The following is a 17,626-nucleotide window of genomic DNA, read 5'->3' as shown; positions in this document are numbered from 1 at the left end:
TTTTTTAAATGACCGAATCTCAACACACTGAAACCCAGGGAAGAAATTAGAGAGAGGCATGGTGGGGAGAGGAAGGTTATGTCTTGGGACGCGATGTAAGAAATGGGGTAAGACCGGGGAATGCGAGCAAGAAACACCTCAGAACATTAGCGGGCGAAAGAGCCGATTCCGGCCGACCGGGACACGGGCCCCAAGGCGGCGCAGAGACACTTCACTTGACATTTGCTTAATGTCCGCACTGCGAGAGAACAATGTCTTCAGGTAGAAATATGACAATTTAGAGAGGAAACTGGCCCTCTGGAGGGACAGGCAAACCATATACGGACACAAACATACTTCACGGTGCTTTTTCCAGACTTTAATTTCCTCATTGCAAAATAGGCAAAATCTTGGGTGAGATGCTTCCTGAGCACCTGCTCCTCACCGGGCAGTTTGGGCACTAAGGCCGCATGTGAACCCACAAATCTCTCTCAAAATGTAAGTACCGGTGAATAGCTCACACCCTCCTGTGAGTCTTAGAACAGGCAGTTTCTCACCCATCCCTCGAGGGGGAAGGCGTCCACGTGTGAGTGCTCCCCTACCTTCGTTTTCCTTCAGTTATTTCCAGATTCTATGCCCTTTAACCTCAGCCCAGTTGCTGTTTATAGAGAACCAGCGTCTCAAACGAGTCACACACTGTTATCTGGAATCTCCCCATTGCTCGGCGGCGGACGGTGGGCAGAGCTGGGTTGGGGGGGGAGTGGGCAGAGCTGGGTTGGGGGGGGAGCGGGCAGACCGGCCCCAGGGGGAACACGCGCTCCTGCAGGAGACACGCTACTCACCAAACCACGCCTGCTGGTCTCCTTGCACTTCGATGGCCAAGCCGAAGTCGGCCAGCTTCACAGCTGCTCCCTTGGACTTGCTAGCTAAAAGCAAATTCTCAGGCTTTATTTAGGAAGGAAAAAAAAAAGGAGACTGAAGTGAGAACCTCTTTTTAAGTGACTATGCAAAACGAACAACATTTTCTAAGACGAGGAGGGAAGAAAGTCATGCATCGTCCTTGGTCCCGCAGACTGTCATTCCTAAACCCCGGGCAAACGTGGTTAGAACGTGGTTACAAACGGCCATGTGCGCAGGCTTCAGACAGGTGCATACACGTACTGAGCTAGTGGGCTGGAGAGAATGCACTTGCGGGGAGACCGAATGAATGGGGGCACCTGTCTTGACCTGCCCACATGCTTCCAGGGGTGCTTGGGGTCCAGCCTCGGCCACAGGCAGCAGTTTAGATGCCCAACAGAGCACAGACATTTCAGCAGAAGGAAACTTGGCAAAATGATAAGAGGAGTTGGACCAATCTACAGACATCTGGCAAACGAAACTGTGCAAACTGAATCCTAGTTGACTTCAAGAGTTTGGACCCAAATGTAGTGATTTTCATTCCTCAATGTTTCCAAACAATTTTGGTACAAATTTTGGAATCTTACTCTGAATTATGGATTAAAATTGCTGCCTTTAAGAATCTGTTTATTCTTAAAGGCAGAAAGAGTCTACTGCTATTTGCCAAATGTTATAGTTAGCTTTTCTTTATAAGCCAGTTCTTTTATGATATAATTTACATGTCTTCAAAGTGTGATTCAAAGCATTACTTATATATTTATCTTCACATCTCAGAATACTAGGAGAAAGACACGTTTCTATTTTCTTGGGTACTTATTCTTCAAGGACCAATAGCTCGTTCTTGGAATAAGGCTGTGTTTATGTCACTGTTTCCCAACCAGGAGGCTGAGACACATCGGTGCTTTGAAAATAAGCATCAGGGCAAAGTCTTGCATTTCCCTGGACTCGCTCCCTACATCTTAAGGAGAAAAGGGTCAGGAAAAGAGGACGGGTGAATGCATACACTGAAGTCTGTCATCCAGATATGGACAGACACGTGGTCAGGCTGATCGGGGCTCAGTGCTCCCTTACCATCAGCTAAGCTAGCACCCAGCAAGCTTCCGTTGCGTCTCAGACCAGAGAAGGTTGGGGAACAAGGTGCTCTACAAGGGCCAAAACAATGAACTGAAAAATCGAAGTCAATCGGATGCGTTTTGCATTTATATTAACCATTATTTTCACATTTTCCCCATGAAATTGGCAACTTTCTTTCAGAATGAGCTAGTCGACTTTGTTGGTTGTTTTGACCTTGTACAAACACAGCCTAAACCAATTACTCATGGAGTAAGCCAGCCATGCAAGTTAGCAAAGACTCATCACTTGGAAGAGATTAGGTGAAGTCTGCAAGAGTAAGAGTGTAGGCAAGTAAGTCTTCATCGAGGACCAGGCTTCTTCAGGCTATTGCTGTGCACTGCCATCAGATCCACCCCTAATATGACAATCGGTAATGGAAAGAAAACCTTTGTGATGCTTTTAGGGTTGGTAGGATTTTGAATTACCTCAACACTAATTACATGATATTTAATCTGAATGGGATGACGATGTCTCAAGAATATGAAAGATCTCCATGCTGAAATTACTTTTACGAAGTCCCAATATTCGAGATTTCTTGGAACTCTATTATCTATCAATAAACTCTAGCCACATCTGACGTTTGTTTTTTATAACTAAAATTGACAGTCTCCTACATGCATACATTTTCTAATTTAATGAAAAGTAATTTCCAGCTACTTATACACTAAATAACTTGGGAAAACCACATCAAACTGTAAATAATCACTTGTTTCTCTGAGACCTTTACATTTAAAGGCACTGAGAGCTCTCTGTTGAGATACATCTGCCCTAATTTGTCAACCACAGACTCATACAAAGAAAGAGTCCAGTCACGTTAGAAATCACAGAAATTTTAGGTCTTTCAAATCAAGTGGTATTGAAGTTTGTTGAGCAAATCTCAGTGGCACTGGTGGGGAAACTTTTAAAAAAGTTTTACGTGGTTTTATTCTTACCATTCAATCGAAAAGCTCTGGGCCATGCTGTGGAACTGTGCCCTTAAGCACAGGGATCCACCAGCTGAGAAGAGATGGCATGCCTTGGACATTAATCACACATGCCTCTGAACGACAAGGTATTCACACCTAGCGAGAGCTAGGAAAACCTCTGTGCAGGGCCTTTGAGAGTCACTCAGGAAAATAGTAACTCCATCTGGCTCGGTGTTCACTTTATTTATACCAACGAAGACTGTTCAGCTGCAGTTATGTACAAGAAAAGGCAGGACTACGCTGAGGTTACTGTACAGATTTACCAAATTATACCATGGAAGTGGCTTCATGTTTCTGTATATCTTTTAGGCAAACTTAAACTAGAGAACTCTGCAGTATAGACTGAAAAATCAGGAAGATCAATGACTTCATTAAAGGAAGACCTGCTTTACAAAATCCAAAAATCACTTCTGATGGCCAGCTTCAATGAGACATTGAAACTATCACACACATGCGATTCGCATACAACTCTTTGGAATAAATCAGTTTGAATAAAACTGTCAGCACATTTTACCATCCACAGAGCCTCCAACTTAACAATAAACCATGCTACCAAAGTTTGTGGGTGACTACGTTAGCTCAGGTTCTGAATTTCTACAGAAAGGGAGATAATATGTAGTTACATTCCACAAAAGTGGAAATAGTTACTCAGCTACAGCTGCTTCCCCCAAAAGGATCGCCACTACATTCTCATCTGCTACTATTCCTTATTTTGATTTTCTAAAGCAAACAAGGAGGGCAACATCAGAAACAGCTTTCCCAATGCAGCTGCAGCTAAACACGGGACCACGACATGCGTGTCCATCTAGCAAGAGGGTCAAGAGATGCATGTACATGCAAAGTCTGTTGTGATGGCCTTTGCAGGTGAGGGCAACTCAGAGGTTCTTTCAGCCAATGAGTTAGCTTCTCAAATGAACTTTACAAGTACAAATTACGTCTTGTAAGGGTATATATGAAACTATGAACTCACACTGGATTTTATCCCAGGTGCTCTGCCCTCTCTAAGAGACAGGATGCACTTTAGCATTGCCTATTACACTGCTAGGCCGCTGGCTTTTTCAATGTAAAGAACATTTAATATCTGTGATGCATGTTCATAGCTTGGGAAAAATATCTGTACTCCTAAATTTAATGCAACCAATTCAATTAATCTTGATATAGAGATGATTCCTGCATTCTCTGAATGCAATCACTTTCTAAATAGATTCTCCTGACAGTCTCACACACGGGTTCCTTCCCCACCCCATTGCTTTGTCATGATGCAGGATTTTCCATGGCATCTGGTCTGAGTGTCAACAACCATTTATAGCCTATCAGCTGTAATGAGCAGCAACTGTTCACAAGTTTTGTTCTGTAATTCCATAGGGATACGATGAACACTTCTTTCATCGTGGTTTGAGATGCTCTCTCAAATACTGTTCCAGTATCTCAAAGTACACCAGCAAGTTGCCAGAATCACCTTTAGAACTGGGGGAGACTAGGGAGATAATTAACTCAAACACCTCACTTTCCCAATGAGGAGGGAGGCCTGGAGAGATGAAGCCAGACTTCCCGATGCCTTTCTTTAAGAGTCAGAATGTGAAGAAACTCCCTGGATGGTGGAAAAATGATTCATTTTTCAAAAGGGGCTCCATTAAGTAGATAACTCAAAAACATTTGCTGTCCACATCCAAATCAACCAAGGGGGAAGCTTACAAAAATGATAGCAAAAAATTGTGCTGCTTATATACCTCAGAAACACCTCAGGAGGTGTTCTAAATGAGCGTGATCTTTATCAAGGCTCTCATTCAGCCAAGATGACCACCATCGTCAGCCACAGTTCCATTTCAGACTGATCTCTGCACGAATGTGATAACTAGCCAACTAACATCAACTAGCATGGATATACCCGTCAAGTAAAATTACGTATATTTTTTCTTTCTATGCTTCTTAACGAACATTATAAAAACAGCAATCGATCAATTGTATAATTCCACATTATTAGATTCTCACATCTCCTTGGATATTAGCTTTTAAGTAATGAAATCATCTTTTTGAATTGCTTTCCTTTATTGCAAAGTCTCAGTATTTCCACATGTAGTTCCCATTCTGTGCTTGGGTGTGTTTTCAGTCACTTTTCCTTTGCCAAAGAAGGTGTGAACAAAGCTCCTAGAAATAGATGGAATGAAGTTTGGCTGAACTGCCATGCGGGCGCTTCGGGCTCACTGGCGCTTGTGGCGCCAGGGCTTCCGCTCCTGTTCTTACGGAGAAGCGCCGCTCGGCCCACGGACGCCGCAGGCGACTTCCAGCTGACACATGCACAGTAAGCTCGGTTTTGGAAATCCATGAAGATACTTGAATTTGAGCAGAAGCAGCCAAAAAATTAAGGGAGAAAAACCAAGCGTCTTCTCTGAAGCATCTGTGAGCACGACTCTGTTTTCCTTCCTGTTTCTTGATTTTACTTCCACATCATCTGGACACGCGGGCAGGGAGGTGGAAAGCACTGAGTGCAGTCACCATGGCCAACGAGCCAGTTGCAACCTGTCCCTTCTCCTAGCCTGACACCTATGTGACCCTCAGGAAGGAACACTAGAAGGAGCAACTGAAGAACGGAATTTACACAGAGACTGTTTGTAAGATACTTAGACACACACACACACACACACACACACACACACTTTAAATGTTATCTAAACATGTTTTTCAGAAAAGAAGAACTTACAATCATTTAAAAATGCACAATTTGATATATCTGCTTCCCATGGCTAACAAGGGTTTGCTGAATGTGTAATTCCTCCTCCAGAAAACTAATTGTTTTTTTTTTGCTTTCTTTTCTGGTCAAACATTTCATCTTTCTCCTATTAAAGAATCTTAAAAATCCTAAAAAATCTCCAGAATCATTATATCCATTAAAATACATACTTAGCTACCTACCTCTTGACCTGTCAATCTACCTACCTACCTCCTGATGGACAGATCAATCTATCACATCATGTCCATCCACTCATCTACCCACTTCTCCATTCGATAACATTATTTTTGAGGGGGGCGTACACTTAGCAGACAGACAGCATTCTCTGGGAGGCCATTCTGAGGCTGGCTTGCTGCGGGAAGATCCCGGTTACATGTGAAGCCTCCTAGCCATGCTGCTCTTCATGAGGTGGTCTCATTACTGTTTCTGATTGCCCTGAAGAGATTTAACTTTGCGTGAAAAAGTTATCCGGGAAAGCACAGCTACACAACTGGCTGCTTACTTCTGTCAACTGATTCACAGGAGTTGTCTTCTCCAGGCTCTCCAGGAGAGACCACTTCCTACCTGACATCCATTTATTTCTCAGCCGTCACCTGTTAAGTCAGCCTTTTTGACCTGGTATCTGTCTGGACACAAACTTGTCTGAGGCACCACCTGCCTTCAGGGAGGAACACTGCGGATAGTTTCCCACTTATCTTTAAACGATCTCTAATTCCGTGGCCTGCAGGCTCCATGCACTGAGGGTCTGCCCTGTTCTGCCCTGCGGCGCACAGGCCCACGGCGAAGACAGTGGCAGGTGCCCAAGATGTCTCCATGAATGCTTGTTCTGCTCTTTTAATACCTGAGTTTTCAATCATCAGTTCCCAAATGTCCACACTGAGCTGCAGTAATCCACTATTTATAAACACTCTATTTTTAAGCCCGCCAAACTAATTGTCCGATGTGGCCTAAATTAAATGTGGCAAAGACATTTCATTCTTCTCTGTCTCATTTGCCAAAGGCTGTGGCCAATGCCTTACCGAATTCCTAAACGGGAGACTTTTACTTCATGTAACAATCTATTGCCAAATTGTGTGGTCCCCCATCACTCCACATTATATTTTAAATATCTTACTGTTGTCTTATTTCCCAAGATACAGATATTGTTATTGATAGCTCTGGAAGATGGTAGGTGAGGTTATTTTAATCTTTGGATTCATTAAACTCAGAACTATTCTCACAAACAATTCTTCACATTGCTGGTAAGGGTATTTTCCCATCACTGTTTGACCTATTCAAACAATATAAAGACTTTCATTCCACTAACCGGATTGGGAAATGGTAGCAATTAAATATGCAGACCCTAGAAACAATCTGCTTGGGCATGGATCATATCATACTAACTGAGAAACCTAGAATGGTTCTTTTACTCAGGCTGTCTTAATCTCCCCCTGAGTGATATGAGAAAGATCACACTGCCGGACTCTCAGAGTTGGAGGATTCATAAGATATCACAGCACAGGGGAGCTGTGATCGCCATCTGCAGAAGGCCTTGCCTTGATCCAGATCCTCCCGGACCAGAAGCCCATTCCCTAGTGGCAGCACTAGAACTGTATCCCCACTGCCAGGCCTCCTGAAGCCCACCTGCAGCTCTGTGCATGCCTCGATGCCAGGCTGCCTCTGTAGGCCATGGACCCGCTGGAAACTGCTGGCACTGACTATGGGCTGCCTTCGGCTCACATCCTGCTGCTCCTTGGGGCCTTCTCCTCTTTCTGGAACAGCCTCTGTTGCCTGCTATGCTTCAACCCTGCCTCCAGGACCTCTTCATTTTCCACCTGGAAAGTTCCCCTGTCTAGTGGTGTTCTTTAATGCTAAGATAGCACGGCCTCTTTATCCAGTGTCACAAAATCTGTTTAAGGGTCCAACTTCAATATGGCCATTTATATTATAAATATACTTTTGATCGAACTTGTTTCATTCCTAAACTGAAGGGATAAGGAGCACGTATTTATCAGGTATAGAAGGGGCTGTGTTAGGTACCGTGGAGTAACTCAGTGCGTCAAACAGCTATTATCTAGGAGGGTTCATACAGCACCCAGATGCTCACAGGTGCCTCTGAAATGCACAAGAACACTTCCTGTGTTTTTCTTTTGTTGCTGCTGCAGACAAGTTAAACTGTGCATTGCACTTCCGTGTTGGACAGAAGTATATGGCCTAAGAATAGAGGCAACATTTTCTTTAAAGCTGATCCTAAGAAATTTCAGAGGTGGGTTTTTCATCTGATAGATTGGGAACTACACTGTAGTACAGAAAAGACACAACCAACTCCAGGCTTGGCATGTGTACAGGCGTGCACACCGCCCCGCATGCACAATGTGGGGCTTGCTCAGTGCGTGCATGAAACGGCCGCTGAAGCCAGCGCTGAGAACTAGACTCAGCTGAAGTTGACCCAAGACATCCATTCAAACCAAACTAAGACAACAACTGCAGAAATTCCAACAAGTTCTGCTCCAAGTCCATCTCCAGCCCCTTCTGAAATCAGAATGAGAAATGAGAACAGAGACACCTGCTGCTCCGGGAAGCCTCCTAGGGCCTGACAGGCAGCTATTCCTTCTGGTTCCGGGAGGCCGCCCTGAGGCCACCTGCCTGCCTTTCCAAGATGTGACTTTAGCTTCCGTGGCTGAAAAGACAGTTTTCTTCACAGCCCACATCTTGGGCCTTGTGTCACTTCTGATTAGGGTTCTGGTCTCTGAAGAGACCAGCGGATCCCACGAAATATACTTAAACATTTCTGGGAGACAATTCACAGCTTTCACTCTCACTTGCAGAGCATGCGTAGTGATTACAGAACGGGGAGCAAAAGGCTTCAGGGGCAAATTTATTAGAACTGCTGTCACAGCACAAACGACGTGCCTGCCCACAGATGTTCACATGAAAAGGGAAGAAGGACCACGAGTCTTGAGAAGAGACCACGGGGCTCAGCTGTATGTGGCTACTGAGGAATTTTTGGAGGCAACTGCCAATGATATGAATTTTCAAGGGAACATATTTTCCCTTTGGCCTGCTGGTAAGTGTCAGCAGATGTACACAGTCCCATCTTGGCTAAAAGTAAAGGCCATTAGCCTTACCTCTGCTTTTGACATTTAAAGCTCTCAGACTCAAACCGAAATCAAAGGGAGATTCCAGAAAACTAAGGCAATGTTTTGCTTACATGCCTCTTCTTCAAATACCTCAATAAGGAGAGTTAAAAATATACTCTCCTAGGACATACTCAATGAATGGAAACTACAGACCGTCAATTTATCAGAGCTAAAGAAATCTGCATGTGCGAAACAGCCAAGGTCGTCCCCCAGAACACAGGGTTCAGGACATTCTCACTCACCCTTTGCCACCTTGGACTAGTGTCTGGGAAATTGTTGAGATGCAGACATGGAATCACAACTCTGTAGTGCTCAGACTCACAATTTCATGTAGCTAGTGCATTTTCTCATTTCATTTTCTTCCAGGCCTTTACCATTTCTTTGAAATTCCAGAAGAACTTCTGGAATGACCTTCTTCTGGTCAAGACGGTCAATGACCTTCTTCTGAGAGAAGGGAGGGATAAATAATGCAAGACCAGTCCCCTCAACTTCTTATAATTTCCACCTGATCTAAGCGTTTCTCATCCTAGTGGTATCAGAAGTTGAAGTCTTAAATGCATAGTAGAATATACATGCTACCTCAATAATATCTGATAATACAATTTGTTTTACTTTTTTGTCTTTATGCTTTAAAAGGGACTAGTATCAGGCCTCGCTGGTGGCACAAGGAGTTAAGATGCAACCTATGAAGCTGTCCACAGCCTCTGCAGCATGAGTTCGATCCCCGGCCAGGGAGCTACCCACATGGCACAGCAGACCTCTCCTGTCTCGCCCGCTGCTCCCCTCAGCCGTGTATTTCAGTCAGCCTGCCTGTTCTGCTCCCCACTCTGTCTCTGGTGAATCCTCTCACTCCCGGATCTTTGGCCTGTACCCCAGTTCTTGTGTGCATAAATAAAAATAACAAGATCTTAAAAAAATAAAAAAAAGGGATCAGTATCTTCAGCTTTGGAATATAAATGGAAAATCAGGAAGCCTCAAAATCCTCATAATTCCTGTAACTAATGTCAAAGAAAAACAAGTACAAAATGGGGGTATCAGCACACACTCCAATCAAAAATCTACTAAACGACTTTATCTGTTTCCTTCATACCGCGGATAACTGTTTACACAACACTCGTGTTCACAACACGCCACAGGCGCACACCATGGCCACAGAACAAATTCAAATAGAAAAGGAACCCTGTGCTACTCAACATCACATCACATTAATGTTCTGTCCATTCTTGGGGGGAAGGGAAATGCGGCCATCTAGGGCCCCTCTGGGTGAGATGGGATCTCTGGTAGTCTTCAGAGTGCACTAGGGATGGAATGAGACCAAGGGGCGTTGCTGCCATGCGCTGGAGTGAGCCCACGCCACCTCGTGCTCACATTCCTGCCTCTCCGGGCATCACTGCAGCTGAACAGTCCCTGGCGCTGTGTGGCGGCGGGTCTGCCCGGCTCTACTCACCTTCAGGTCCCGGTGGACCACGCCCATCTGATGGCAGTGGAGCACAGCCTCCAGGATCTGCTGAATGCAATGACTGCATGCAAACACCAGGGGGCGTGTGTTAGTTCCAAGCTGACACTCACTGTCTGTACACCCTCAGCGAGACCTGGTCCAAGTGCAAACTAGCAGACGACCGGGGTCCGGTCTGTACCACCTTCAGTAACGCCAACACATTGCTCGAGCGGAGCCACTAAAAACCCCAAGCAGTCGAGAGATCTTGCCAGAAGCGAGCCACAATGCGGATCTAGCTTACTAAAACACGTTGAATCAGGAGCTTACTGCCTGGATATCAATTCTTGCAGGAAATGGACTGGAACACAAATATAATTTTTATCGCTGATGTGCTCCACCTCCTCGCTCCCGCACAACCACACTTTCCCTGTTTTCTCCCATTTTTCTCGCCTCATTCCAAGGCTGTCACATTAGCAGTTAAGGTACCATATTAAAGTTAAATTAAGATACATAATGAATTTTTGATAAATCATTAACTTCTTGTGCTTTAATTTAGCTGGCAATTATTATCTCTCGCCTGAGGGCTCGGCAGGCTCACATGGAGCAACGTGTGACCAGTTGTTCCACTACAGCAACCCAAGGTCTCAGAACAGAAGTGGTGTTTAGATCTACAGGCGCACATACATCACGGGCCAGATTTATCTCCAGAAAAAATGCCGGTCAGCCGGTCAGCCTGCCCCCCACCCACTGCTGGTAGTGTGCTGTTTGGAAAAGAAACGGGTCTGTTCTTCACATCGTCCTTCCCTTTTTGCTGTGATGTATATTTAGCCTGTAGATGAGCGAACTGAAAGAGGCGACATGCATTATCATTTCATCCTTTAGTCATTTTTGGGAGCAGTTGAGGAAGCAGGGCACCGTTTCACACACCCGCCCTCTACCCTTTCCCCAAACAAAAACAACTCCTTCGATTCAGATTTACGGACTCCATATACTGACCTTCAGGTCCCTGTGAACTATGCCATTTAGGTGACAATGATTTACACTTTCTAGAATCTGCTGTATACAATGACTGCAAAGATACAAGGGTAGAATGGAAGGGAGAACATTTTAAGGCACATAATCACATTGAATACAAAATAAAATAAAAGTTCAGATGAAACAAACAAACAAGAATTACATTTCCACATTTTTTTAGCTTTAAATAATGCTGAATAAAGCTAATTCTGGTTCTAACAAAAAAATGACATCCAACATAGAATTTGTGACATGGTCAGACAAAACAATTTGAGCTGTGTTTTTTCATCATTGCAAGTCTACAAATTAAGTAATTTGAAAACAGAAGTGGGAATTTCCATATCCAGGGAGAAAACTGTATAAATAATTCCCATAACATTCAGGGAAAATGCTTCAGAGACATAAAATTTGTGGGTGTTTCTCATACACACCTAAACTGTTTAGAATCTGAGGTCACAATTAAACATAGGTGTTAAAACAAGAGGGTGAACACAAATGACGTGGCAGGTGAACAGTGGTTAAAAAAAATGAAGGGACACATTTACTGCCTTGGCTTAGAAATGGGAAACCAACATCTCCGCTAGGCTAGCAGTGAAGGTTAAAGACACAGCACTGTCAAGCTATCGGCAGCCACTGCAACTTGAGTTCGATCCCCAGCCAGGGAGCAACCCACATGGGGCAGCAGACCTCTCCTGACTCACCTGCTGCTCCCCTCAGCAGTGTATTTCATTCAGTCTGCCTGTTCTGTTCCCCACTCTGTCTCTGATGAGTCCTCTCACCCCCCTGCATCTCTGGCCTGTACACCCCCACCCCAGCTCTTGTATGCATAAATAAATAAATCTTTTTAAAAAATAAAAAATGAATACAGGCTGCGATCTGTAATAAATGCGGGCTATCGCATCGGATGCAGACTGCATCATGCCACAGCAGCAAGCAGGTCAGCATCTCTGGTCTCAAAGTCCAGATAGCAGCAGCATTTAAAAAAAGGAAAAATATAACATTTTGGGCCTCCCTGGTGGCCTAGGGGTTAGGTCTCAGTGCTATTACTGATATGGCCTGAGCTCGAGCCCAGGCCAGGGAGATACCCACATGGCACAGCAGACCTCTCCTCTCACCTGCTGCTCCCCTCAGCAGTGTATTTCAACAGTCTGCCTGTTCTGCTCCCCCCCCTGCCTCTGGTGAATCCTCTCACAACCCCCCCCAAACACACACACCTCTGGCCTACACCCCAGTTCCTGTATGCATAAATAAATCAATCTTTAAAAAATGAAGGGAAACTGAACAAGTCTCCAACAACAGGGAGAATTTAGGTGAACCCAGGACAAAACAAATCCCTCTTCACTAAAGGATACTCTGTGGAAGAGTTAGGAACTTATGTAAGATTTAAAATCACCTGGAGCACTAATTGTTCAACACATTTCCACACACCTCTGTGAAGGAAAACTTTTACTTTTTGCTATGTCAAAGTACACAGTCTCTGCTCCTGTTACTAAGGTTTACTGATTAAATCAGAGATCGGTGTCCTTAGGGTCTCAGGGGCTGTCCTCAGACACACACTGACACAGAACATCTCACACTGATGGATTTTGTACAGTTCACTGTGTGAGTCAAAGGCAGGAATATACAGACCTACGTTCATTTAGGGGTTAAGCGAACATTTGAATGAGGACATTTTCAACCATTTAATGCACAAAATAATATTACTGCAAAGTACATTTTTGATTTTAAGAAAGCATATAAATCATCATTAGGTTTTTAACAACATAAAGGTCAAAAAATTGATCATGACTGATTTTACCATCCAGAGACTTTCATGCTGGCTGCCTTGACTCATACATCTTCATTAGGTGTTATTAGTTGTTTTTTAAATCATAATTCTTTTTCTCTCTACCATAACACTCACTTTCTACACCTTTTTTTCCAGGAATATGTATTTTACCTTCTCTTTTCAAAGAAGTCAGTGTAATTTGTTAGAATAACAGAAAATAAAGTAGTAAACAATAATCCATCTTAAAAGAACTTTGCCAATTTTTACTAGTGAGAAGAGATTCAATTTTCATGTTTGTGAGAACCATTAAGAAAACAGACTAACAAATGATTTGCTCTCTCTGCTTGAATATACTCTTTATAGGTATAGTTGGGAAGATGCTGTTTCTTTTCCTTGATTTTTTTGTGGGATCTAGACTGAAAAAAGAACCTCTAGTGAATTCCATAACTTAAGACAGTCCTACATATGACTCAGGAGATACCCTATTGCCTATAGGGGTTTTCAGAGTGAGAATGCTCTCCATTTAATTTCAAGCAATGCTTATCAAGTAATAACATTAAATTTGTAAAAAGAATAAATGAAATTCTCTAATTCTCTTAATTAAAATTTTTACTCTCGGGCCTCCCTGGTGGTACAGGCGGTTGAGCGCAGCATTCCAAAGCTGTCTGCAGCCTCTGCAGTGTGGGTTCACTCCTGGCCAGCAGAGGAGCTACCCACATGGCACAGCAGACCTCTCCTGTCTCGTCCACTGCTCCCCTCAGCAGTGTATTTCAGTCAGGCTGCCTGTTCTGTGCCCCACTCTGTCTCTGGTGAATCCTCTCCCCCTCCTGCACATCTGGCCTGTACCCTGGTTCTTGTATGCATGAATAAATAAATCTTTAAAAAAATTTTTTTTACTCTTGGGTAAGTGGGAAAATAGTTCTTTCCCAGGTAGATGTGAAGCCCCTTTTGAGGAAACTCCCATGAGGACTGGGGGTAAATTGAACAAGTGCCAATTCATTCATCTTAGTATAAGTGACATGGAACTTTCTATTTCATTTTGGCAGTGAAAATCCCATTAAGAAATTAGAGAGTACTCATGGAGATAGGATTTGCCCAATGTCATAAAACCATGGCAGAGACCAAGAGGATGACTCGAGGGGGGAGCCGTTGTAGGCAGTTAGCCCTTGGGCAGGTGGGGATCTGCATTCAGCTCCACCAGGGCCAGGCTGCAGCGCCTCTGGAAGCCCCGAGAGCACTAGACAACGGGGCAGGCCATCGGCCATCAGTAGCTGAATTGTTGTGACATCTCAGTATATGTATAATGAATATCTAATAAGCCCACTGCTCATGACCAGTCTCTGAAACAGTTGCCAGCTCCAGATTATATACAAGGGACATTAATACCAATCAGGCCAAGTCATGGCTAAGCAAGTAGATTTACAGTCTCCATCTTAACTCCAGACAGCATTGCCTCTGGGAAGCCTAGGAAGTCTCAAATGAGACAGAAGGTTAGCCATGTTGAATTTCTGCAAAGATTTTCCCAATGAGCAAGACTGAAGAGTTGTGAACATTCTGAGGTAGCTGAGTTCCAAGGGCTTTCACAAAAGTGAAACAGCTAACATGAACACTTTCAGAGTGCACTAGAGCTTGGTAGATGGTGTCTCTTTATGGCCTCTGACTGGGCATGGGCTGCTCAGTGGAACTTTCTGTGATGACGGAAATATTCTGCAAATGCTACATAGCCACCAGCTACTTGTGGCCATCAAGCACTCGACATGTGGTTAGTGCAACTTTTAATTTAATTTTAAATCGATGAAATTTAAATCGACATACCCACACGTGACTAGGGGCTTCCACACTGAACAGGGCAGGATCTAGAGATTGGAGGTCTATAGTTGGTGAGCTCTGATCTTCTCTAAAAAGCCTATTTCTCTAGCACAAGTCACTGCAGTCAGCCTTTTTTTTTTTCCCCAAATCAACTATGCAGTCCTATCATAAATGCTAGACAGAAATAAAGTTGAGGCCAGATTCATTGATTTTTTTTTTCCCCCCAGAGCATCATCTTAGAAATCCTTGAGAAAGAGAAGCCTCAATTAAGGACTCATCTTGAGAAGAAATCAGAGTTGGTGTGAGATGGTCACACATCCTAAGTGTGGCGATGCCTTTGTCAGGATGTCTGTGTCCTGACAATGAGTGTCATGTTCATGCTGAGTGTCATGTCTCGCCTGGGGCCAGTCACTTACCTGGCATCAGCTTCGCTGTAATATTCTCTCGCCACTATGTCTTCAAATAGCTCTCCCCCGGTGACTCTGTGGAGACAAACAGGAGATAAACATTGAGAAAGAAGTCAAATCAGGAGATTTGCATGAGAGTTCACACTGAATTTTTATTTGCAGATTGCTTTAACAATTATTACCAAAACGAAGCACTAGACACCAGCACGAGAATTATACTTCACATAACCAGCAATCTGCGTTAATCACACTTCTGTCCTTTCTATTTGCCCTCGTGTCACTGGATCGTGAGGACACAATTTTGTGTGCACGCGCTGGATACTTCCAGGCTATCGCTTGCAGAAATGGTTTCCATCCAACTCTGCATGTCACCTCTCCAAATATGAACTGCGGTCTGATGATCTGTGGGCCCAGCACAGGAACTTCTTCTCCATAGAAATGGAAGACACACCTCATCAGGGCTGGAGGGGAGCCTGCAGGCTGAGTTTGCCCCAGGGGTTACTCGTCTAACCCTCAAGAACGTGCTTTTCGGGGCTCAGGTGATGTTCCCAGCTACCGACCATGCGCAGGCCCAGTGGCTTGCTTTCCTCCCACACACTTGCCAGTAAAGCAAGACTTCAGGCTCCCGTGGTGACCTGGGCGGCAGCAGGGACGCGTGCCAACCAGGGCCTTCCTGTTTGTCTGCTCTTTAGGCAATGGTTCCCTAGTTCCTTCAGGAACTGCCTGCACAGCGTGGGTTGCAAGGTTCCCTAAATAAGGAGGTGGAACTATCTTTGGGATTCATTTCTTCTCCAAGCCCCCAAGATTGCTGCTTTGGGTCTAGAATTTCCTAACCATTGATTCCCTGGTGTAGACTTGGGGTTTTTTCCTCCCCTAAAAAAAACATGTTTTGCAATTTCAAAGTAATATAATTTTGTAGTAAAACTCCAAAAATATGGAAATGCACCAAGACCAAGTGTGCCTCTATTTTCTAGTCACAACTCCACTTTCCAAAATGAACTAAATTTAATAGGATGCATACTGTCAACTGTTTGTGTATCTTGAAACATTTATACTTCCCCCTTGCAAACAGGTACATAGGAACACACACTTTCCTTATAAAAGTGGGATGGTGCGATGTACGTAAAGTGAAGGTTGTGCCCTTCACTTGAAATCATGGACATTGATTCACATCAGAAGTATCTGCCCCCTTTTAAAATAAGTAATACATAGAAAAGTGAGACTTGAGACTTGAGATAAGTCACACTTGAGACTATTTCTAGGATATAAATGAACAGGCTAGTGACCACGGGGATACCAGAGGGGGTTCCATAAAAAGAGGACGTTTCAGGGGCCTCCCCAGTGGCACAGCAGGTTGAGCGCAGTGCTGTCTGGCCACAGCCTTTGCAGCGCGGGTTCAATTCCCAGCCGGCCAGGGAGATACCCACATGGCGCGGCAGACCTCTCCTGTCTCACCTGCTGCTCCCCTCAGCAGTGTTTTCAGTCCGTCTGCCTGTTCTGCTCCTGGCTCTGTCTCTGGTGAATTCTCTCGCCCTCCTGTGTCTCTGGCCTGTACCCCAGCTCTTGTATAAATAAATAAATCTTTAAAAAAAAAAGAGGAAGTTCCAGGTCCCTGCCCTACCTACTGAGGGGCAGAGCTGAGTGGCCAGGGGAATACAGCAAAGACTTGGAGAGACATAGGTGCCAAGAGACAAATGAAGAAGGGTTCCTGGCTTCTCAGCCTTGGACTTGCACCAGGGACTTCAGGGACTCGGAGGAGACACATGGAGAGGCTGACAATGGCTGCCTACATCTTGACTTGTATTTGATTTTGCTTCTTTATCCCACACTTGCTGGGCCCCTCTGCCCCTTCCTGTGGGTCCCCACCGGAATGGTGCCTTAGACTTGTGGCAGGCTTTGGGGCCGCAGCAGCCTTGCTTTGGGCTGACCCTATTTGGTGGGTAACTGCGTATTTTTATTGGGAACTATTATCCTTTCTTCTCTCTCTACGCACCAATTCTATTAAAGTTCTTTCACACTAAGAGTGTGCTTTGTCTTTATGGGGCAGAGAGTAGGGTCTCTTCATTATTATCTTTGGTTACTTATTAACATTTTAAAGGGCACATTTATTAGAAGAAAAAGAAAAAAGAGACACCTGCAGAGTCACGGGCTGGCAGGAAGGCTAGGAGGAGGATCCCTCAGGGGCATGCAAGCCTGGCAGTCCAGGGCTTTCTGTTGCTCTGCCTACTAAGAGCACCTAGGAAATCTTTATTTTTCTAAACAGTTCTGGATTGTTAAAATATTTAATAAATATTGATCAAAAGTTTATTTAATTTATCAAAAAGTCATTAAATTTCAGAAAATGGCTGAATTAAATTTAAATTGTCATTAAATTTCAGAAACTGCC

General features: G+C 44.2%; 1 protein-coding gene across 9 annotated transcripts in view; it reads right to left on the bottom strand.

Moving 5' to 3' along the window:
• The window catches only part of CAMK2D (calcium/calmodulin dependent protein kinase II delta), a 259,262-nt gene that overhangs the window by 57,635 nt on the left and 184,001 nt on the right, over window positions 1-17,626 (bottom strand). For 6 of the 9 annotated variants that reach the window (XM_037509537.2, XM_054694545.1, XM_054694546.1 and 3 more), the window contains exons 5-7: window positions 15,250-15,315; window positions 11,239-11,311; window positions 822-924 (exon numbers count right to left, since the gene is read on the bottom strand). In XM_037509537.2, coding sequence (XP_037365434.1) covers window positions 822-924; window positions 11,239-11,311; window positions 15,250-15,315 — 242 coding nt within the window. Of the gene's footprint in view, window positions 1-821; window positions 925-10,251; window positions 10,325-11,238; window positions 11,312-15,249; window positions 15,316-17,626 lie in introns of all 9 variants that reach the window. The other 3 variants (XM_054694548.1, XM_054694550.1, XM_054694549.1) reach the window with 1 other exon arrangement.

This window comes from Talpa occidentalis, unplaced genomic scaffold (assembly GCF_014898055.3).
Source record: "Talpa occidentalis isolate TD23 unplaced genomic scaffold, MPIMG_talOcc4v2.1 talOcc4.13, whole genome shotgun sequence".
Taxonomy (NCBI): Eukaryota; Metazoa; Chordata; class Mammalia; order Eulipotyphla; family Talpidae; genus Talpa; species Talpa occidentalis.
This window is presented reverse-complemented; position numbering and strand designations above follow the sequence as displayed.